This window comes from Scyliorhinus torazame, chromosome 5, assembly GCF_047496885.1.
Source record: "Scyliorhinus torazame isolate Kashiwa2021f chromosome 5, sScyTor2.1, whole genome shotgun sequence".
NCBI classification, from domain to species: domain Eukaryota; kingdom Metazoa; phylum Chordata; class Chondrichthyes; order Carcharhiniformes; family Scyliorhinidae; genus Scyliorhinus; species Scyliorhinus torazame.
In genome coordinates, this window is record NC_092711.1 from 138169181 (window position 1) to 138194145 (window position 24965).

At 51.3% G+C, this 24965-nt stretch overlaps 1 protein-coding gene across 1 annotated transcript in view; it reads right to left on the reverse strand.

Moving 5' to 3' along the window:
* Positions 1-24965, reverse strand: part of LOC140417935 (E3 ubiquitin-protein ligase RNF31-like) — a 67951-nt gene that overhangs the window by 6613 nt on the left and 36373 nt on the right. Inside the window, exons 3-4 of the mRNA XM_072501367.1 lie at positions 2166-2279; positions 1540-1597 (exon numbers count right to left, since the gene is read on the reverse strand). Coding sequence (XP_072357468.1) covers positions 1540-1597; positions 2166-2279 — 172 coding nt within the window. The remainder of the gene's footprint in view (positions 1-1539; positions 1598-2165; positions 2280-24965) is intronic.

Sequence of the window (24965 nt, forward strand, 5' to 3'; positions counted from 1 at the left end):
GGCGGGGGCGAAAGGTCATGGCGGGGGCGAAAGGTCATGGCGGGGGCGAAAGGTCATGGCGGGGGCGAAAGGTCATGGCGGGGGCGAAAGGTCATGGCGGGGGCGAAAGGTCATGGCAGGGGCGAAAGGTCATGGCGGGGGCGAAAGGTCATGGCGGGGGCGAAAGGTCATGGCGGGGGCGAAAGGTCATGGCGGGGGCGAAAGGTCATGGCGGGGGCGAAAGGTCATGGCGGGGGCGAAAGGTCATGGCGGGGGCGAAAGGTCATGGCGGGGGCGAAAGGTCATGGCGGGGGCGAAAGGTCATGGCGGGGGCGAAAGGTCATGGCGGGGGCGAAAGGTCATGGCGGGGGCGAAAGGTCATGGCGGGGGCGAAAGGTCATGGCGGGGGCGAAAGGTCATGGCGGGGGCGAAAGGTCATGGCGGGGGCGAAAGGTCATGGCGGGGGCGAAAGGTTATGGCATGGGTAGACATGAATGTGTAGGGTTCAAGTTACAATCAGGTTAGCCGGGAACCTACTGGACAGAGAAGCAGGCTCGAGGGGACGAATGGCCTGTGCTCCTGCTCCTAAACCTTATGCTCATTTGAGAGCACAGAGTTAAAGGCAAGAGGTGCAACGCACTAATGGGAGAATTACTTCAACGCAGGAGGCCCAGGCGTGAAGTTGAGTGACCTGAATTAGGGGGGAAAAAGATCAAGGGTGAGTCTCACGTGGACCAAATGAGCTTGGAGGAGATGACACGAGGCGAGGGACAGAGAAAGAGAGAAAAAAACGAGAGGAAGGGGCATATTTAGGCCGTGGGCAAATGTCACGGGAGTGTCCCTTTAAATAAATGATTTTGGCTTATCACATGGCTTCAGTGATGTCATTGTGTGGGTGGAGCTGGGCTGTGGCCCTGATTTTTACTTTTGTTTTGAGGTTCTGGACTGGTTTGAACTGCACAGGTTGAAAGAAGTGTTTCTCTATCTTCATTTTAAAAGCTGTTTCCAGACTGCGCGATAACTTAAAAGAGATAATTGCTTTCTGGGAGGAATTCAAACCTGCTGTTTGAAGAGGGGAACAGAGCATCAATAACAAGTCTCATACCAGTAAGAGTGCCGTGTGCTGGGCCACACCTTTGAAAAGGAGGTACTGGTTTATGGGATCTTGTTATTAAATTGGAACAGTTAAAGGGGGGAATTTATTTAGGGTTATACATTGATTCCTGTAGCTGTGTGGGATATTTATGTTTGTAGTTGATAAAAATGCTTAGTGTGTGTGTTTATAAAAATGTTAACTACATTTGTAGAATAAAGCTTGTTTTGATGAAAAGTGCTTAAGGCCTCTGTTGAATAACACCTGAAAGGCAGCCCTTGTGCTCATCGGAACCAAAATCAATAAACAATTGTCGGTCAGGTGAACTCCATGATCTACTTTGGAGTTTTCTGAACCCTGGCCCATAACGCGACTGACTGCTGGAGGTGAGGGCGGAGGGGGGCAGGAGATTAAGGAGATCGGTGACCCTGGAATGGTGTGGAGCTTCAACAGAAAACCTCACTGACCTCCCGGTGTGGGCTCAGCTCCGACTGGAGGGTCTGTGTCAAAGTTCACGTTGTTGTTCTGCAAGAGAGAGGAAGAATGAAAACATATTCAAAATTAACGTGGAGCCCAGTGGCAGAGGTCAAAGGATCCCCGAGATCGGCCTCTCTGCTCACCGAAGCTCGGAGCAATGAGCTGCCTGCTCCCTCTGGCACAGTCGCTCTCGCACTCACCCTCCACTCCACTCGCCCCCACCCATCCTGCCCCTCTGGCACACCCTCCTGGCACAACGCGTTTATTTCCGCCACCTCACTTGCCCTCCGCCTTCCTCTGCTCACACCAAACATTGCTGGCCCCACCCCACCTCGGTCACCCTCCCATGATGCATCACTCCCATCCTCCAACCTGTCCGTCCCGACGCTTGACTTGCCCTCTACCGTGGCCATCCGCCACCCCCTCGTTCACCATCCACCTCCTGCCCATCCCATCGGCCCTCCCTCAGTCCCAGCTTCCCAACCTGCCTCGGCCCTCAGGTCCCATTTCCCATTCCCAACAATTGCCGCGTGCCATCCCTGACTCCGTCCCACTTCCCGCCGTCTCCGTCCCCATCGCCCGATGACACCACACCGTCGCCGCCTGCCAGTGTCACCTTTAGCAGGCTCTGCAGTCTGATCACGGGCCAGTCGCGGAGGTAGAAGAGACAATCGCGAGGATGGTGGGCGTGCAGGGTATCCTTCAGGAGGCACACGGGGTCGGAACACTTCTGAAAAGCAAAACGGCGACACCGTCACCAGTAGCCGTGCCCGTGAACCCCGTGTGCGTGAACCCCGTGCCCATGAACCCCGCACCCGCTTCGCACAAGCAAGCAGCTACCAACACTCCAGATCACTCCTCCGAGGGCGCAAAGGGAGAGAGGGTTTACTGAGTGACAGTGTGAGAGAGCTGGATTAACATCAGTACAGAAACAGTCACTAACACAGGGTGCTGGAGGGAGAGGGGTTACTGAGTGACAGTGTGAGAGAGCTGGATTAACATCAGTACAGAAACAGTCACTAACACAGGGTGCTGGGGAGAGAGGAGTTACTGAGTGACAGTGTGAGAGAGCTGGATTAACATCAGTACAGATACAGTCAGTAACACAGGGTGCTGGGGGAGAGGGGTTACTGAGTGACAGTGTGAGGGAGCTGGATTAACATCAGTACAGATATAGTCAGTAACACAGGGTGCTGGGGGGAGAGGAGTTACTGAGTGACAGTGTGAGGGAGCTGGATTAACATCAGTACAGATACAGTCAGTAACACAGGGTGCTGGCGGAGAGGGGTTACTGAGTGACAGTGTGAGGGAGCTGGATTAACATCAGTACAGATACAGTCAGTAACACAGGGTGCTGGGGGATGGGGTTACTGAGTGACAGTGTGAGGGAGCTGGATTAACATCAGTACAGATACAGTCAGGAACACAGGGTGCTGGGGGAGAGAGGGGTTACTGAGTGACAGTGTGAGGGAGCTGGATTAACATCAGTACAGATACAGTCAGTAACACAGTGTGCTGGGGGAGAGGGGTTACTGAGTGACAGTGTGAGGGAGCTGGATTAACATCAGTACAGATAAAGTCAGTAACACAGGGTGCTGGGAGAGAGGGGTTACTGAGTGACAGTGTGAGGGAGCTGGATTAACATCAGTACAGATACAGTCAGTAACACAGGGTGCTGGGGGAGAGGGGTTACTGAGTGACAGTGTGAGGGAGCTGGATTAACATCAGTACAGATACAGTCAGTAACACAGGGTGCTGGGGGAGAGGGGTTACTGAGTGACAGTGTGAGGGAGCTGGATTAACATCAGTACAGATACAGTCAGTAACACAGGGTGCTGGGGGAGAGGGGTTACTGAGTGACAGTGTGAGGGAGCTGGATTAACATCAGTACAGATACAGTCAGTAACGCAGGGTGCTGGGGAGAGAGGGGTTACTGAGTGACAGTGTGAGGGAGCTGGATTAACATCAGTACAGATACAGTCAGTAACACAGGGTGCTGGGGGAGAGGGGTTACTGAGTGACAGTGTGAGGGAGCTGGATTATCATCAGTACAGATAGAGTCAGTAACACAGGGTGCTGGGGGGAGAGGGGTTACTGAGTGACAGTGTGAGGGAGCTGGATTAACATCAGTACAGATACAGTCAGTAACACAGGGTGCTGGGGGGAGAAGTTACTGAGTGACAGTGTGAGGGAGCTGATTTAACATCAGCACAGATACAGTCAGTAACACAGGGTGCTGGGGGAGAGGGGTTACTGAGTGACAGTGTGAGGGAGCTGGATTAACATCAGTACAGCTACAGTCAGTAACACAGGGTGCTGGGGGAGAGGGGTTACTGAGTGACAGTGTGAGGGAGCTGGATTAACATCAGTACAGATACAGTCAGTAACACAGGGTGCTGGGGGAGAGGGGTTACTGAGTGACAGTGTGAGGGAGCTGGATTAACATCAGTACAGATACAGTCAGTAACACAGGGTGCTGGGGGGAGAGGGGTTACTGAGTGACAGTGTGAGGGAGCTGGATTAACATCAGTACAGATACAGTCAGTATCACAGGGTGCTGGTGGGAGAGGGGTTACTGAGTGATAGTGTGAGGGAGCTGGATTAACATCAGTACAGATAGTCAGTAACACAGGGTGCTGGGGAGAGAGGGTTTACTGAGTGACAGTGTGAGGGAGCTGGATTAACATCAGTACAGATACAGTCATTAACACGGTGCTGGGGGAGAGGGGTTTACTGAGTGACAGTGAGAGAGAGCTGGATTAACATCAGTACAGATACAGTCAGTAACACAGGGTGCTGGGGGGAGAGGGGTTACTGAGTGACAGTGTGAGGGAGCTGGATTAACATCAGTACAGACACAGTCAGTAACACAGGGTGCTGGGGGAGAGGAGTTACTGAGTGACAGTGTGAGGGAGCTGGATTAACATCAGTACAGATACAGTCAGGAACACAGGGTGGTGGGGGAGAGAGGTTACTGAGTGACAGTGTGAGGGAGCTGGATTAACATCAGTACAGATACAGTCAGTAACACGGTGCTGGGGGGAGAGGGGTTACTGAGTAACAGTGTGAGGGAGCTGGATTAACATCAGTACCGATACAGTCAGTAACACAGGGTGCTGGGGGAGAGGGGTTACTGAGTGACAGTGTGAGGGAGCTGGATTAACATCAGTACAGATACAGCCAGTAACACAGGGTGCTGGGGGGAGAGGGGTTACTGAGTGACAGTGTGAGGGAGCTGGATTAACATCAGTACAGATACAGTCAGTAACACAGGGTGCTGGGGAGAGGGGTTACTGAGTGACAGTGTGAGGGAGCTGGGTTAACATCAGTACAGATACAGCCAGTAACACAGGGTGCTGGGGGGAGAGGGGTTACTGAGTGACAGTGTGAGGGAGCTGGATTAACATCAGTACAGATACAGTCAGTAACACAGGGTGCTGGGGAGAGGGGTTACTGAGTGACAGTGTGAGGGAGCTGGATTAACATCAGTACAGATACAGTCAGTAACACAGGGTGCAGGGGGAGAGGGGTTACTGAGTGACAGTGTGAGGGAGCTGGATTAACATCAGTGCAGATACAGTCAGTAACACAGGGTGCAGGGGGAGAGGGGTTACTGAGTGACAGTGTGAGGGAGCTGGATTTACATCAGTACAGATACAGTCAGTAACACAGGGTGCTGGGGGAGAGGGGTTACTGAGTGACAGTGTGAGGGAGCTGGATTAACATCAGTACAGATACAGTCAGCAACACAGGGTGCTGGGAGTGAGTGGTTACTGAGTGACAGTGTGAGGGAGCTGGATTAACATCAGTACAGATACAGTCAGCAACACAGGGTGCTGGGAGTGAGTGGTTACTGAGTGATAGTGTGAGGGAGCTGGATTAACATCAGTACAGATACAGTCAGTAACACAGGGTGCTGGGGGAGAGAGGTTACTGAGTGACAGTGTGAGGGAGCTGGATTAACATCAGTACAGATACAGTCAGTAACACAGGGTGCTGGGGGATGGGGTTACTGAGTGACAGTGAGAGGGAGCTGGATTAACATCAGTTCAGGTACAGTCAGTAACACAGGGTGCTGGGGGACAGGGGTTACTGAGTGACAGTGTGAGGGAGCTGGATTAACATCAGGACAGATACAGTCAGTAACACAGGGTGCTGGGTACAGGGGTTACTGAGTGACAGTGTGAGGGAGCTGCATTAACATCAGGACAGATACAGTCAGTAACACAGGGTGCTGGGTACAGGGGTTACTGAGTGACAGTGTGAGGGAGCTGGATTAACATCAGTACAGATACAGTCAGTAACACAGGGTGCTGGGGGAGAGGGATAACTGAGTGACAGTGTGAGGGAGCTGGATTAACATCAGTACAGACACAGTCAGTAACACAGGGTGCTGGGGAGAGGGGTTACTGAGTGACAGTGTGAGGGAGCTGGATTAACATCAGTACAGATACAGTCAGTAACACAGGGTGCTGGGGGAGAGGGGTTACTGGGTGACAGTGTGAGGGAGCTGGATTAACATCAGTACAGATACAGTCAGTAACACAGGGTGCTGGGGGAGAGGGGTTACTGAGTGACAGTGTGAGGGAGCTGGATTAACATCAGTACAAATAGTGAGTAACACAAGGTGCTGGGGAGAGGGGTTACTGAGTGACAGTGTGAGGGAGCTGGTTTAACATCAGTACAGACACAGTCAGGAACACAGGGTGCTGGGGGGAGAGGGGTTACTGAGTGACAGTGTGAGGGAGCTGGATTAACATCAGTACAAATAGTGAGTAACACAAGGTGCTGGGGAGAGGGGTTACTGAGTGACAGTGTGAGGGAGCTGGATTAACATCAGTACCGATACAGTCAGTAACACAGCGTGCTGGGGAGAGGGGGGTTACTGAGTGATAGTGTGAGGGAGCTGGATTAACATCAGTACAGATACAGTCAGTAACACAGGGTGCTGGAGGGAGAGGGGTTACTGAGTGACAGTGTGAGGGAGCTGGATTAACATCAGTACAAATAGTGAGTAACACAAGGTGCTGGGGAGAGGGGTTACTGAGTGACAGTGTGAGGGAGCTGGATTAACATCAGTACCGATACAGTCAGTAACACAGGGTGCAGGGGGAGAGGGGTTACTGAGTGACAGTGTGCGGGAGCTGGATTTACATCAGTACAGATACAGTCAGTAACACAGGGTGCAGGGGGAGACGGGTTACTGAGTGACAGTGTGAGGGAGCTGGATTAACATCTGTACAGATAGTCAGTAATACAGGGTGCTGGGGGAGAGGGGTTACTGAGTGACCGTGTGAGGGAGCTGGATTAACATCAGTACAGATACAGTCAGTAACACAGGGTGCTGGGGAGAGGGGTTACTGAGTGACAGTGTGAGGGAGCTGGATTAACAACAGTACAGATAGAGTCAGTAACACAGGGTGCTGGGGAGAGGGGTTACTGAGTGACAGTGTGAGGGAGCTGGATTAACATCAGTACAGATAGTCAGTAATACAGGGTGCTGGGGGAGAGGGGTTACTGAGTGACAGTGTGAGGGAGCTGGATTAACATCAGTACAGACACAGTCAGTAACACAGGGTGCTGGGGGGAGAAGGGGTTACTGAGTGACAGTGTGAGGGAGCTGGATTAACATCAGTACAGATACAGTCAGTAACACAGGGTGCTGGGGGATAGGGGTTACTGAGTGACAGTGTGAGGGGGCTGGATTAACATCAGTACAGATACAGTCAGTAACACAGGGTGCTGGAGGAGAGGGGTTACTGAGTGACAGTGTGAGGGGGCTAGATTAACATCAGTACAGATACAGTCAGTAACACAGGGTGCTGGGGGATGGGGTTACTGAGTGACAGTGTGAGGGGGCTGGATTAACATCAGTACAGATACAGTCAGTAACACAGTGTGCTGGGGGAGAGGGGTTACTGAGTGACAGTGTGAGGGAGCTGGATTAACATCAGTACAGATACAGTCAGTAACACAGGGTGCTGGGGGAGAGAGGTTACTGAGTGACAGTGTGAGGGAGCTGGATTAACATCAGTACAGATACAGTCAGTAACACAGGGTGCTGGGGGAGAGGGGTTACTGAGTGACAGTGTGAGAGAGCTGGATTAACATCAGTACAGATACAGTCAGTAACACAGGGTGCTGGGGGATGGGGTTACTGAGTGACAGTGTGAGGGAGCTGGATTAACATCAGTACAGATACAGTCAGTAACACAGGGTGCTGGGTAGAGGGGTTACTGAGTGACAGTGTGAGGGAGCTGGATTAACATCAGTACAGATACAGTCAGGAACACAGGGTGCTGGGGGAGAGGGGTTACTGAGTGACAGTGTGAGAGAGCTGGATTAACATCAGTACAGATACAGTCAGTAACACAGGGTGCTGGGGGATGGGGTTACTGAGTGACAGTGTGAGGGAGCTGGATTAACATCAGTACAGATACAGTCAGTAACACAGGGTGCTGGGTAGAGGGGTTACTGAGTGACAGTGTGAGGGAGCTGGATTAACATGAGTACAGATACAGTCAGTAACACAGGATGCTGGGGGAGAGGGGTTACTGAGTGACAGTGTGAGGGAGCTGGATTAACATCAGTACAGACACAGTCAGTAACACAGGGTGCTGGGAGAGAGGGGTTACTGAGTGACAGTGTGAGGGAGCTGGATTAACATCAGTACAGATACAGTCAGTAACACAGGGTGCTGGGGGATAGGGGTTACTGAGTGACAGTGTGAGGGGGCTGGATTAACATCAGTACAGATACAGTCAGTAACACAGGGTGCTGGGGGGAGAGGGGTTACTGAGTGACAGTGTGAGGGAGCTGCATTAACATCAGTACAGATACAGTCAGTAACACAGGGTGCTGGGGGGAGAGGGGTTACTGAGTGACAGTGTGAGTGAGCTGGATTAACATCAGTACAGACACAGTCAGTAACACAGGGTGCTGGGGGATGGGGTTACTGAGCGACAGTGTGAGGGTGCTGGATTAACATCAGTACAGATACAGTCAGTAACACAGGGTGCTGGGGGAGAGAGGGGTTACTGAGTGACAGTGTGAGGGAGCTGGATTTACATCAGTACAGATACAGTCAGTAACACAGGGTGCTGGGGGAGAGAGGGGTTACTGAGTGACAGTGTGAGGGAGCTGGATTAACATCAGTACAGATACAGTCAGTAACACAGGGTGCTGGGGGAGAGGGGTTACTGAGTGACAGTGTGAGGGAGCTGGATTAACATCAGTACAGATACAGTCAGTAACACAGGGTGCTGGGGGAGAGAGGTTACTGAGTGACAGTGTGAGGGAGCTGGATTAACATCAGTACAGATACAGTCAGTAACACAGGGTGCTGGGGGATGGGGTTACTGAGTGACAGTGTGAGGGAGCTGGATTAACATCAGTACAGATACAGTCAGTAACACAGGGTGCTGGGGGAGAGGGGTTACTGAGTGACAGTGTGAGGGAGCTGGATTAACATCAGTACAGGTACAGTCAGGAACACAGGGTGCTGGGGGACAGGGGTTACTGAGTGACAGTGTGAGGAAAATGGATTAACATCAGTACAGATACAGTCAGTAACACAGGGTGCTGGGGGAGTGGTGTTACTGAGTGACAGTGTGAGGGAGCTGGATTAACATCAGTACAGATACAGTCAGTAACACAGGGTGCTGGGTAGAGGGGTTACTGAGTGACAGTGTGAGGGAGCTGGATTAATACCAGTACAGATACAGTCAGAAACACAGGGTGCTGGGGGAGAGGGGTTACTGAGTGACAGTGTGAGGGAGCTGGATTAATACCAGTACAGATACAGTCAGAAACACAGGGTGCTGGGGGAGAGGGGTTACTGAGTGACAGTGTGAGGGAGCTGGATTAACATCATTACAGACACAGTCAGTAACACAGGTTGCTGGGAGAGAGGGGTTACTGAGTGATAGTGTGAGGGAGCTGGATTAACATCAGTACAGATAGTCAGTAATACAGGGTGCTGGGGGAGAGGGGTTACTGAGTGACCGTGTGAGGGAGCTGGATTAACATCAGTACAGATACAGTCAGTAACACAGGGTGCTGGGGAGAGGGGTTACTGAGTGACAGTGTGAGGGAGCTGGATTAACATCAGTACAGACACAGTCAGTAACACAGGGTGCTGGGGGGAGAAGGGGATACTGAGTGACAGTGTGAGGGAGCTGGATTAACATCAGTACAGATACAGTCAGTAACACAGGGTGCTGGGGGATAGGGGTTACTGAGTGACAGTGTGAGGGGGCTGGATTAACATCAGTACAGATACAGTCAGTAACACAGGGTGCTGGAGGAGAGGGGTTACTGAGTGACAGTGTGAGGGGGCTAGATTAACATCAGTACAGATACAGTCAGTAACACAGGGTGCAGGGGGAGAGGGGTTACTGAGTGACAGTGTGAGGGAGCTGGATTTACATCAGTACAGATACAGTCAGTAACACAGGGTGCTGGGGGATGGGGTTACTGAGTGACAGTGTGAGGGAGCTGGATTAACATCAGTACAGATACAGTCAGTAACACAGGGTGCTGGGGGAGAGAGGTTACTGAGTGACAGTGTGAGGGAGCTGGATTAACATCAGTACAGATACAGTCAGTAACACAGGGTGCTGGGGGATGGGGTTACTGAGTGACAGTGTGAGGGAGCTGGATTCACATCAGTACAGATACAGTCAGTAACACAGGGTGCTGGGGGATGGGGTTACTGAGTGACAGTGTGAGGGAGCTGGATTAACATCAGTACAGATACAGTCAGTAACACAGGGTGCTGGGGGAGAGGGGTTACTGAGTGACAGTGTGAGGGAGCTGGATTAACATCAGTACAGGTACAGTCAGGAACACAGGGTGCTGGGGGACAGGGGTTACTGAGTGACAGTGTGAGGAAGATGGATTAACATCAGTACAGATACAGTCAGTAACACAAGGTGCTGGGGAGAGGGGTTACTGAGTGACAGTGTGAGGGAGCTGGATCAACATCAGTACAGATACAGTCAGTAACACAGGGTGCTGGGGGGAGGGGGGTTACTGAGTGACAGTGTGAGGGAGCTGGATTAACATCAGTACAGATACAGTCAGTAACACAGGGTGCTGGGGGAGAGGGGTTACTGAGTAACAGTGTGAGGGAGCTGGATTAACATCAGTACCGATACAGTCAGTAACACAGGGTGCTGGGGAGAGGGGTTACTGAGTGACAGTGTGAGGGAGCTGGATTAACATCAGTACAGATACAGTCAGGAACACAGGGTGCTGGGGAGAGGGGTTACTGAGTGACAGTGTGAGGGAGCTGGATTAACATCAGTATAGAAACAGTCAGTAACACAGGGTGCTGGGGGATGGGGTTACTGAGTGACAGTGTGAGGGAGCTGGATTAACATCAGTACAGATACAGTCAGTAACACAGGGTGTGGGGGGAGAGGGTTTACGGAGTGACAGTGTGAGGGAGCTGGTTTAACATCAGTACAGATACAGTCAGTAACACAAGGTGCTGGGGAGAGGGGTTACTGAGTGACAGTGTGAGGGAGCTGGATTAACATCAGTACAGATACAGTCAGTAACACAGGGTGCTGGGGGATGGGGTTACTGAGTGACAGTGTGAGGGAGCTGGATTAACACCGTACAGATACAGTCAGTAACACAGGGTGCTGGGGAGAGGGGTTACTGAGTAACAGTGTGAGGGAGCTGGATTAACATCAGTACCGATACAGTCAGTAACACAGGGTGCTGGGGAGAGGGGTTACTGAGTGATAGTGTGAGGGAGCTGGATTAACATCAGTACAGATACAGTCAGTAACACAGGGTGCTGGGGAGAGGGGTTACTGAGTGACAGTGTGAGGGAGCTGGATTAACATCAGTACAGATACAGTCAGTAACACAGGGTGCTGGGGAGAGGGGTTACTGAGTGACAGTGTGAGGGAGCTGGATTAACATCAGTACAGATACAGTCAGTAACACAGGGTGCTGGGGGGAGAGGGGTTACTGAGTGACAGTGTGAGGGAGCTGGATTAACATCAGTACAGATACAGTCAGTAACACAGGGTGCTGGGGGAGAGGGGTTACTGAGTGACAGTGTGAGGGAGCTGGATTAACACCAGTACAGATACAGTCAGTAACACAGGGTGCTGGAGAGAGGGGTTACTGAGTGACAGTGTGAGGGAGCTGGATTAACATCAACACAGATACAGTCAGTAACACAGGGTGCTTGGGGGGAGAGGAGTTACTGAGTGACAGTGTGAGGGAGCTGGATTAACATCAGTACAGATACAGTCAGTAACACAGGGTGCTGGAGGAGAGGGGTTACTGAGTGACAGTGTGAGGGAGCTGGATTAACATCAGTACAGATACAGTCAGTAACACAGGGTGCTGGGGAGAGAGGGGTTACTGAGTGACAGTGTGAGGGAGCTGGATTAACATCAGTATAGAAACAGTCAGTAACACAGGGTGCTGGGGGATGGGGTTACTGAGTGACAGTGTGAGGGAGCTGGATTAACATCAGGACAGATACAGTCAGTAACACAGGGTGCTGGGGGGAGAGGAGTTACTGAGTGACAGTGTGAGGGGGCTGGATTAACATCAGTACAGATACAGTCAGTAACACAGGGTGCTGGGGGAGAGGGGTTACTGAGTGACAGTTTGAGGGGGCTGGATTAACATCAGTACAGATATAGTCAGTAACACAGGGTGCTGGGGGGGAGAGGGGTTACTGAGTGACAGTGTGAGGGAGCTGGATTAACATCAGTGCAGATACAGTCAGTAACACAGGGTGCAGGGGGAGAGGGGTTACTGAGTGACAGTGTGAGGGAGCTGGATTTACATCTGTACAGATACAGTCAGTAACACAGGGTGCTGGGGGAGAGGGGTTACAGAGTGACAGTGTGAGGGAGCTGGATTAACATCAGTACAGATACAGTCAGTAACACAGGGTGCTGGGGAGAGGGGTTACTGAGTGACAGTGTGAGGGAGCTGGATTAACATCAGTACAGATACAGTCATTAACACAGGGTGCTGGGGGAGAGGGGTTACTGAGTGACAGTGTGAGGGAGCTGGATTAACATCAGTACAGAGACAGTCAGTAACACAGGGTGCTGGGGGCAGAGGGGTTACTGAGTGACAGTGTGAGGGAGCTGGATCAACATCAGTACAGATACAGTCAGTAACACAGGGTGCTGGGGGGAGGGGGGTTACTGAGTGACAGTGTGAGGGAGCTGGATTAACATCAGTACAGATACAGTCAGTAACACAGGGTGCTGGGGGAGAGGGGTTACTGAGTAACAGTGTGAGGGAGCTGGATTAACATCAGTACCGATACAGTCAGTAACATAGGGTGCTGGGGAGAGGGGTTACTGAGTGACAGTGTGAGGGAGCTGGATTAACATCAGTACAGATACAGTCAGTAACACAGGGTGCTGGGGAGAGGGGTTACTGAGTGACAGTGTGAGGGAGCTGGATTAACATCAGTATAGAAACAGTCAGTAACACAGGGTGCTGGGGGATGGGGTTACTGAGTGACAGTGTGAGGGAGCTGGATTAACATCAGTACAGATACAGTCAGTAACACAGGGTGTGGGGAGAGAGGGTTTACGGAGTGACAGTGTGAGGGAGCTGGTTTAACATCAGTACAGATACAGTCAGTAACACAAGGTGCTGGGGAGAGGGGTTACTGAGTGACAGTGTGAGGGAGCTGGATTAACATCAGTACAGATACAGTCAGTAACACAGGGTGCTGGGGGATGGGGTTACTGAGTGACAGTGTGAGGGAGCTGGATTAACACCGTACAGATACAGTCAGTAACACAGGGTGCTGGGGAGAGGGGTTACTGAGTAACAGTGTGAGGGAGCTGGATTAACATCAGTACCGATACAGTCAGTAACACAGGGTGCTGGGGAGAGGGGTTACTGAGTGATAGTGTGAGGGAGCTGGATTAACATCAGTACAGATACAGTCAGTAACACAGGGTGCTGGGGAGAGGGGTTACTGAGTGACAGTGTGAGGGAGCTGGATTAACATCAATACAGATACAGTCAGTAACACAGGGTGCTGGGGAGAGGGGTTACTGAGTGACAGTGTGAGGGAGCTGGATTAACATCAGTACAGATACAGTCAGTAACACAGGGTGCTGGGGGGAGAGGGGTTACTGAGTGACAGTGTGAGGGAGCTGGATTAACATCAGTACAGATACAGTCAGTAACACAGGGTGCTGGGGGAGAGGGGTTACTGAGTGACAGTGTGAGGGAGCTGGATTAACACCAGTACAGATACAGTCAGTAACACAGGGTGCTGGAGAGAGGGGTTACTGAGTGACAGTGTGAGGGAGCTGGATTAACATCAACACAGATACAGTCAGTAACACAGGGTGCTTGGGGGGAGAGGAGTTACTGAGTGACAGTGTGAGGGAGCTGGATTAACATCAGTACAGATACAGTCAGTAACACAGGGTGCTGGAGGAGAGGGGTTACTGAGTGACAGTGTGAGGGAGCTGGATTAACATCAGTACAGATACAGTCAGTAACACAGGGTGCTGGGGGGAGAGGGGTTACTGAGTGACAGTGTGAGGGAGCTGGATTAACATCAGTACAGATACAGTCAGTAACACAGGGTGCTGGGGGAGAGGGGTTACTGAGTGACAGTGTGAGGGAGCTGGATTAACACCAGTACAGATACAGTCAGTAACACAGGGTGCTGGAGAGAGGGGTTACTGAGTGACAGTGTGAGGGAGCTGGATTAAGATCAACACAGATACAGTCAGTAACACAGGGTGCTTGGGGGGAGAGGAGTTACTGAGTGACAGTGTGAGGGAGCTGGATTAACATCAGTACAGATACAGTCAGTAACACAGGGTGCTGGAGGAGAGGGGTTACTGAGTGACAGTGTGAGGGAGCTGGATTAACATCAGTACAGATACAGTCAGTAACACAGGGTGCTGGGGAGAGAGGGGTTACTGAGTGACAGTGTGAGGGAGCTGGATTAACATCAGTATAGAAACAGTCAGTAACACAGGGTGCTGGGGGATGGGGTTACTGAGTGACAGTGTGAGGGAGCTGGATTAACATCAGGACAGATACAGTCAGTAACACAGGGTGCTGGGGGGAGAGGAGTTACTGAGTGACAGTGTGAGGGGGCTGGATTAACATCAGTACAGATACAGTCAGTAACACAGGGTGCTGGGGGAGAGGGGTTACTGAGTGACAGTTTGAGGGGGCTGGATTAACATCAGTACAGATACAGTCAGTAACACAGGGTGCTGGGGGGGAGAGGGGTTACTGAGTGACAGTGTGAGGGAGCTGGATTAACATCAGTGCAGATACAGTCAGTAACACAGGGTGCAGGGGGAGAGGGGTTACTGAGTGACAGTGTGAGGGAGCTGGATTTACATCTGTACAGATACAGTCAGTAACACAGGGTGCTGGGGGAGAGGGGTTACAGAGTGACAGTCTTAGGGAGCTGGATTAACATCAGTACAGATACAGTCAGCAACACAGGGTGCTGGGGGACAGGGGTTACTGAGTGACAGTGTGAGGAAGATGGATTAACATCAGTACAGATACAGTCAGGAACACAGGGTGCTGGGGGACAGGGGTTACTGAGTGACAGTGTGAGGGAGCTGGATTAACATCAGTACAGATACAGTCAGTAACACAGGGTGCTGGAGGGAGAGGGGTTACTGAGTGACAGTGTGAGGGAGCTGGATTAACATCAGTACAGATACAGTCAGCAACACTGGGTGCTGGGGGAGAGGGGTTACTGAGTGACAGTGAGGGAGCTGGATTAACATCAGTACAGATACAGTCAGTAACACAGGGTGCTGGGGGATAGGGGTTACTGAGTGACAATGTGAGGGAGCTGGATTAACATCAGTACAGATACAGTCAGTAACACAGGGTGCTGGGGGAGAGGGGTTACTGAGTGACAGTGTGAGGGAGCTGGATTAACATCAGTACAGACACAGTCAGTAACACAGGGTGCTGGGAGAGAGGGGTTACTGAGTGATAGTGTGAGGGAGCAGGATTAACATCAGTACAGATAGTCAGTAATACAGCGTGCTGGGGAAGAGGGGTTACTGAGTGACCGTGTGAGGGAGCTGGATTAACATCAGTACAGATACAGTCAGTAACACAGGGTGCTGGGGAGAGGGGTTACTGAGTGACAGTGTGAGGGAGCTGGATTAACATCAGTACAGATAGTCAGTAACACAGGGTGCTGGGGGGAGAAGGGGTTACTGAGTGACAGTGTGAGGGGGCTGGATTAACATCAGTACAGATACAGTCAGTAACACAGGGTGCTGGAGGGAGAGAGGTTACTGAGTGACAGTGTGAGGGAGCTGGATTAACATCAGTACCGATACAGTCAGTAACACAGGGTGCTGGGGGAGAGGGGTTACTGAGTGACAGTGTGAGGGAGCTGGATTAACATCAGTACAGATACAGTCAGCAACACTGGGTGCTGGGGGAGAGGGGTTACTGAGTGACAGTGAGGGAGCTGGATTAACATCAGTACAGATACAGTCAGTAACACAGGGTGCTGGGGGATAGGGGTTACTGAGTGACAATGTGCGGGAGCTGGATTAACATCAGTACAGATACAGTCAGTAACACAGGGTGCTGGGGGAGAGGGGTTACTGAGTGACAGTGTGAGGGAGCTGGATTAACATCAGTACAGACACAGTCAGTAACACAGGGTGCTGGGAGAGAGGGGTTACTGAGTGATAGTGTGAGGGAGCTGGATTAACATCAGTACAGATAGTCAGTAATACAGCGTGCTGGGGAAGAGGGGTTACCGAGTGACCGTGTGAGGGAGCTGGATTAACATCAGTACAGATACAGTCAGTAACACAGGGTGCTGGGGAGAGGGGTTACTGAGTGACAGTGTGAGGGAGCTGGATTAACATCAGTACAGATAGTCAGTAACACAGGGTGCTGGGGGGAGAAGGGGTTACTGAGTGACAGTGTGAGGGGGCTGGATTAACATCAGTACAGATACAGTCAGTAACACAGGGTGCTGGAGGAGAGGGGTTACTGAGTGACAGTGTGAGGGGGCTAGATTAACATCAGTACAGATACAGTCAGTAACACAGGGTGCGGGGGGGGAGAGGGGTTACTGAGTGACAGTGTGAGGGAGCTGGATTAACATCAGTACAGATACAGTCAGTAACACAGGGTGCTGGGGGAGAGAGGTTACTGAGTGACAGTGTGAGGGAGCTGGATTAACATCAGTACAGATACAGTCAGTAACACAGGGTGCTGGGGGATGGGGTTACTGAGTGACAGTGTGAGGGAGCTGGATTAACATCAGTACAGATACAGTCAGTAACACAGGGTGCTGGGGGAGAGGGGTTACTGAGTGACAGTGTGAGGGAGCTGGATTAATATCAGTACAGGTACAGTCAGGAACACAGGGTGCTGGGGGACAGGGGTTACTGAGTGACAGTGTGAGGAAGATGGATTAACATCAGTACAGATACAGTCAGTAACACAGGGTGCTGGGTAGAGGGGTTACTGAGTGACAGTGTGAGGGAGCTGGATTAACATGAGTACAGATACAGTCAGTAACACAGGGTGCTGGGGGAGAGGGGTTACTGAGTGACAGTGTGAGGGAGCTGGATTAACATCAGTACAGATACAGTCAGTAACACAGGGTGCTGGGGGAAGAGGGGTTACTGAGTGACAGTGTGAGGGAGCTGGATTAACATCAGTACAGACACAGTCAATAACACAGGGTGCTGGGGGAGAGGGGTTACTGAGTGACAGTGTGAGGGAGCTGGATTAACATCAGTACAGATAGTCAGTAATACAGGGTGCTGGGGGATAGGGGTTACTGAGTGACAGTGTGAGGGGGCTGGATTAACATCAGTACAGATACAGTCAGTAACACAGGGTGCTGGGGGGAGAGGGGTTACTGAGTGACAGTGTGAGGGAGCTGGATTAACATCAGTACAGATACAGTCAGTAACACAGGGTGCTGGGGAGAGGGGTTACTGAGTGACAGTGTGAGGGAGCTGGATTAACATCAGTACAGATAGTCAGTAATACAGCGTGCTGGGGAAGAGGGGTTACTGAGTGACCGTGTGAGGGAGCTGGATTAACATCAGTACAGATACAGTCAGTAACATAGGGTGCTGGGGAGAGGGGTTACTGAGTGACAGTGTGAGGGAGCTGGATTAACATCAGTACAGATAGTCAGTAACACAGGGTGCTGGGGGGAGAAGGGGTTACTGAGTGACAGTGTGAGGGGGCTGGATTAACATCAGTCCAGATACAGTCAGTAACACAGGGTGCTGGAGGGAGAGAGGTTACTGAGTGACAGTGTGAGGGAGCTGGATTAACATCAGTACCGATACAGTCAGTAACACAGGGTGCTGGGGGAGAGGGGTTACTGAGTGACAGTGTGAGGGAGCTGGATTAACATCAGTACAGATACAGTCAGCAACACTGGGTGCTGGGGGAGAGGGGTTACTGAGTGACAGTGAGGGAGCTGGATTAACATCAGTACAGATACAGTCAGTAACACAGGGTGCTGGGGGATAGGGGTTACTGAGTGACAATGTGCGGGAGCTGGATTAACATCAGTACAGATACAGTCAGTAACACAGGGTGCTGGGGGAGAGGGGTTACTGAGTGACAGTGTGAGGGAGCTGGATTAACATCAGTACAGATACAGTCAGTAACACAGGGTGCTGGGGAGAGGGGTTACTGAGTGACAGTGTGAGGGAGCTGGATTAACATCAGTACAGATAGTCAGTAACACAGGGTGCTGGGGGGAGAAGGGGTTACTGAGTGACAGTGTGAGGGGGCTGGATTAACATCAGTACAGATACAGTCAGTAACACAGGGTGCTGGAGGAGAGGGGTTACTGAGTGACAGTGTGAGGGGGCTAGATTAACATCAGTACAGATACAGTCAGTAACACAGGGTGCGGGGGGGGAGAGGGGTTACTGAGTGACAGTGTGAGGGAGCTGGATTAACATCAGTACAGATACAGTCAGTAACACAGGGTGCTGGGGGAGAGAGGTTACTGAGTGACAGTGTGAGGGAGCTGGATTAACATCAGTACAGATACAGTCAGTAACACAGGGTGCTGGGGGATGGGGTTACTGAGTGACAGTGTGAGGGAGCTGGATTAACATCAGTACAGATACAGTCAGTAACACAGGGTGCTGGGGGAGAGGGGTTACTGAGTGACAGTGTGAGGGAGCTGGATTAATATCAGTACAGGTACAGTCAGGAACACAGGGTGCTGGGGGACAGGGGTTACTGAGTGACAGTGTGAGGAAGATGGATTAACATCAGTACAGATACAGTCAGTAACACAGGGTGCTGGGTAGAGGGGTTACTGAGTGACAGTGTGAGGGAGCTGGATTAACATGAGTACAGATACAGTCAGTAACACAGGGTGCTGGGGGAGAGGGGTTACTGAGTGACAGTGTGAGGGAGCTGGATTAACATCAGTACAGATACAGTCAGTAACACAGGGTGCTGGGGGAAGAGGGGTTACTGAGTGACAGTGTGAGGGAGCTGGATTAACATCAGTACAGACACAGTCAATAACACAGGGTGCTGGGGGAGAGGGGTTACTGAGTGACAGTGTGAGGGAGCTGGATTAACATCAGTACAGATAGTCAGTAATACAGGGTGCTGGGGGATAGGGGTTACTGAGTGACAGTGTGAGGGGGCTGGATTAACATCAGTACAGATACAGTCAGTAACACAGGGTGCTGGGGGGAGAGGGGTTACTGAGTGACAGTGTGAGGGAGCTGGATTAACATCAGTACAGATACAGTCAGTAACACAGGGTGCTGGAGGGAGAGGGGTTACTGAGTGACAGTGTGAGGGAGCTGGATTAACATCAGTACAGATACAGTCAGTAACACAGGGTGCTGGAGGGAGAGGGGTTACTGAGTGACAGTGTGAGGGAGCTGGATTAACATCAGTACAGATACAGTCAGTAACACAGGGTGCTGGAGGGAGAGGGGTTACTGAGTGACAGTAGGGAGAGGGGTTACTGAGTGACAGTGTGAGGGAGCTGGATTAACATCAGTACAGATACAGTCAGTAACACAGGGTGCTGGGGAGAGAGGGGTTACTGAGTGACAGTGTGAGGGAGCTGGATTAACATCAGTACAGATACAGTCAGTAACACAGGGTGCTGGGGGAGAGGGGTTACTGAGTGACAGTGTGAGGGAGCTGGATTAACATCAGTACAGATACAGTGAGTAACACAAGGTGCTGGGGAGAGGGGTTACTGAGTGACAGTGTGAGGGAGCTGGTTTAACATCAGTACAGATACAGTCAGTAACACAGGGTGCTGGGGGATAGGGGTTACTGGGTGACAGTGTGAGCGAGCTGGATTAACATCAGTACAGATACAGTCAGTAACACAGGGTGCTGGGGGAGAGAGGTTACTGAGTGACAGTGTGAGGGAGCTGGATTAACATCAGTACAGATACAGTGAGTAACACAAGGTGCTGGGGAGAGGGGTTACTGAGTGACAGTGTGAGGGAGCTGGATTAACATCAGTACAGATACAGCCAGTAACCCAGGGTGCTGGGGGAGAGGGGTTACTGAGTGACAGTGTGAGGGAGCTGGATTAACATCAGTACAGATACAGTCAGTAACACAGGGTGCTGGGGGAGAGGGGTTACTGAGTGACAGTGTGAGGGAGCTGGATTAACATCAGTACAGATACAGCCAGTAACCCAGGGTGCTGGGGGAGAGGGGTTACTGAGTGACAGTGTGAGTGGGCTGGATTAACATCAGTACAGATACAGTCAGTAACACAGGGTGCTGGGGGGAGAGGGGTTACTGAGTGACAGTGTGAGGGAGCTGGATTAATACCAGTACAGATACAGTCAGAAACACAGGGTGCTGGGGGAGAGGGGTTACTGAGTGACAGTGTGAGGGAGCTGGATTAACATCATTACAGACACAGTCAGTAACACAGGTTGCTGGGAGAGAGGGGTTACTGAGTGATAGTGTGAGGGAGCTGGATTAACATCAGTACAGATAGTCAGTAATACAGGGTGCTGGGGGATGGGGTTACTGAGTGACAGTGTGAGGGAGCTGGATTAACATCAGTACAGATACAGTCAGTAACACAGGGTGCTGGGGGAGAGGGGTTACTGAGTGAGTGTGAGGGAGCTGGATTAATATCAGTACAGGTACAGTCAGGAACACAGGGTGCTGGGGGACAGGGGTTACTGAGTGACAGTGTGAGGGAGCTGGATTAACATCAGTACAGATACAGTCAGTAACACAGGGTGCTGGGGAGAGGGGTTACTGAGTGACAGTGTGAGGGAGCTGGATTAACATCAGTACAGACACAGTCAGTAACACAGGGTGCTGGGGGGAGAAGGGGTTACTGAGTGACAGTGTGAGGGAGCTGGATTAACATCAGTACAGATACAGTCAGTAACACAGGGTGCTGGGGGATAGGGGTTACTGAGTGACAGTGTGAGGGGGCTGGATTAACATCAGTACAAATACAGTCAGTAACACAGGGTGCTGGAGGAGAGGGGTTACTGAGTGACAGTGTGAGGGGGCTAGATTAACATCAGTACAGATACAGTCAGTAACACAGGGTGCAGGGGGAGAGGGGTTACTGAGTGACAGTGTGAGTGGTCTGGATTTACATCAGTACAGATACAGTCAGTAACACAGGGTGCTGGGGGAGAGGGGTTACTGAGTGACAGTGTGAGGGAGCTGGATTAACATCAGTACAGATACAGTCAGTAACACAGGGTGCTGGGGGATGGGGTTACTGAGTGACAGTGTGAGGGAGCTGGATTAACATCAGTACAGATACAGTCAGTAACACAGGGTGCTGGGGGATGGGGTTACTGAGTGACAGTGTGAGGGAGCTGGATTAACATCAGTACAGATACAGTCAGTAACACAGGGTGCTGGGGGAGAGGGGTTACTGAGTGACAGTGTGAGGGAGCTGGATTAACATCAGTACAGGTACAGTCAGGAACACAGGGTGCTGGGGGACAGGGGTTACTGAGTGACAGTGTGAGGAAGATGGATTAACATCAGTACAGATACAGTCAGTAACACAGGGTGCTGGGTAGAGGGGTTACTGAGTGACAGTGTGAGGGAGCTGGATTAACATGAGTACAGATACAGTCAGTAACACAGGGTGCTGGGGGAGAGGGGTTACTGAGTGACAGTGTGAGGGAGCTGGATTAACATCAGTACAGATAGTCAGTAATACAGGGTGCTGGGGGATAGGGGTTACTGAGTGACAGTGTGAGGGGGCTGGATTAACATCAGTACCGATACAGTCAGTAACACAGGGTGCTGGGGAGAGGGGTTACTGAGTGACAGTGTGAGTGGGCTGGATTAACATCAGTACAGATACAGTCAGTAACACAGGGTGCTGGGGGAGACGGGTTACTGAGTGACAGTGTGAGGGAGCTGGATTAACATCAGTACAGATACAGTCAGTAACACAAGGTGCTGGGGAGAGGGGTTACTGAGTGACAGTGTGAGGGAGCTGGATTAACATCAGTACAGATACAGTCAGTAACACAGGGTGCTGGGGAGAGGGGTTACTGAGTGACAGTGTGAGGGAGCTGGATTAACATCAGTACAGATAGTCATTAACACAGGGTGCTGGGGGAGAGGGGTTACTGAGTGACAGTGTGAGGGAGCTGGATTAACATCAGTACAGAGACAGTCAGTAACACAGGGTGCTGGGGGCAGAGGGGTTACTGAGTGACAGTGTGAGGGAGCTGGATCAACATCAGTACAGATACAGTCAGTAACACAGGGTGCTGGGGGGAGGGGGGTTACTGAGTGACAGTGTGAGGGAGCTGGATTAACATCAGTACAGATACAGTCAGTAACACAGGGTGCTGGGGGAGAGGGGTTACTGAGTAACAGTGTGAGGGAGCTGGATTAACATCAGTACCGATACAGTCAGTAACACAGGGTGCTGGGGAGAGGGGTTACTGAGTGACAGTGTGAGGGAGCTGGATTAACATCAGTACAGATACAGTCAGTAACACAGGGTGCTGGGGAGAGGGGTTACTGAGTGACAGTGTGAGGGAGCTGGATTAACATCAGTATAGAAACAGTCAGTAACACAGGGTGCTGGGGGATGGGGTTACTGAGTGACAGTGTGAGGGAGCTGGATTAACATCAGTACAGACACAGTCAGTAACACAGGGTGTGGGGGGAGAGGGTTTACTAAGTGACAGTGTGAGGGAGCTGGTTTAACATCAGTACAGATACAGTCAGTAACACAGGGTGCTGGGGAGAGGGGTTACTGAGTGACAGTGTGAGGGAGCTGGATTAACATCAGTACAGATACAGTCAGTAACACAGGGTGCTGGGGGATGGGGTTACTGAGTGACAGTGTGAGGGAGCTGGATTAACACCGTACAGATACAGTCAGTAACACAGGGTGCTGGGGAGAGGGGTTACTGAGTAACAGTGTGAGGGAGCTGGATTAACATCAGTACCGATACAGTCAGTAACACAGGGTGCTGGGGAGAGGGGTTACTGAGTGATAGTGTGAGGGAGCTGGATTAACATCAGTACAGATACAGTCAGTAACACAGGGTGCTGGGGAGAGGGGTTACTGAGTGACAGTGTGAGGGAGCTGGATTAACATCAGTACAGATACAGTCAGTAACACAGGGTGCTGGGGAGAGGGGTTACTGAGTAACAGTGTGAGGGAGCTGGATTAACATCAGTACCGGTACAGTCAGTAACACAGGGTGCTGGGGAGAGGGGTTACTGAGTGATAGTGTGAGGGAGCTGGATTAACATCAGTACAGATACAGTCAGTAACACAGGGTGCTGGGGAGAGGGGTTACTGAGTGACAGTGTGAGGGAGCTGGATTAACATCAGTACAGATACAGTCAGTAACACAGGGTGCTGGGGAGAGGGGTTACTGAGTGACAGTGTGAGGGAGCTGGATTAACATCAGTACAGATACAGTCAGTAACACAGGGTGCTGGGGGGAGAGGGGTTACTGAGTGACAGTGTGAGGTAGCTGGATTAACATCAGTACAGATACAGTCAGTAACACAGGGTGCTGGGGGAGAGGGGTTACTGAGTGACAGTGTGAGTGGGCTGGATTAACATCAGTACAGATACAGTCAGTAACACAGGGTGCTGGGGGGAGAGGGGTTACTGAGTGACAGTGTGAGGGAGCTGGATTAATACCAGTACAGATACAGTCAGAAACACAGGGTGCTGGGGGAGAGGGGTTACTGAGTGACAGTGTGAGGGAGCTGGATTAACATCATTACAGACACAGTCAGTAACACAAGTTGCTGGGAGAGAGGGGTTACTGAGTGATAGTGTGAGGGAGCTGGATTAACATCAGTACAGATACAGTCAGTAACACAGGGTGCTGGGGAGAGGGGTTACTGAGTGACAGTGTGAGGGAGCTGGATTAACATCATTACAGACACAGTCAGTAATACAGGGTGCTGGGGGAGAGGGGTTACTGAGTGACCGTGTGAGGGAGCTGGATTAACATCAGTACAGATACAGTCAGTAACACAGGGTGCTGGGGAGAGGGGTTACTGAGTGACAGTGTGAGGGAGCTGGATTAACATCAGGACAGACACAGTCAGTAACACAGGGTGCTGGGGGGAGAAGGGGTTACTGAGTGACAGTGTGAGGGAGCTGGATTAACATCAGTACAGATACAGTCAGTAACACAGGGTGCTGGGGGATAGGGGTTACTGAGTGACAGTGTGAGGGGGCTGGATTAACATCAGTACAAATACAGTCAGTAACACAGGGTGCTGGAGGAGAGGGGTTACTGAGTGACAGTGTGAGGGGGCTAGATTAACATCAGTACAGATACAGTCAGTAACACAGGGTGCAGGGGGAGAGGGGTTACTGAGTGACAGTGTGAGGGAGCTGGATTTACATCAGTACAGATACAGTCAGTAACACAGGGTGCTGGGGGAGAGAGGTTACTGAGTGACAGTGTGAGGGAGCTGGATTAACATCAGTACAGATACAGTCAGTAGCACAGGGTGCTGGGGGATGGGGTTACTGAGTGACAGTGTGAGGGAGCTGGATTAACATCAGTACAGATACAGTCAGTAACACAGGGTGCTGGGGGATGGGGTTACTGAGTGACAGTGTGAGGGAGCTGGATTAACATCAGTACAGATACAGTCAGTAACACAGGGTGCTGGGGGAGAGGGGTTACTGAGTGACAGTGTGAGGGAGCTGGATTAACATCAGTACAGGTACAGTCAGGAACACAGGGTGCTGGGGGACAGGGGTTACTGAGTGACAGTGTGAGGAAGATGGATTAACATCAGTACAGATACAGTCAGTAACACAGGGTGCTGGGTAGAGGGGTTACTGAGTGACAGTGTGAGGGAGCTGGATTAACATGAGTACAGATACAGTCAGTAACACAGGGTGCTGGGGGAGAGGGGTTAC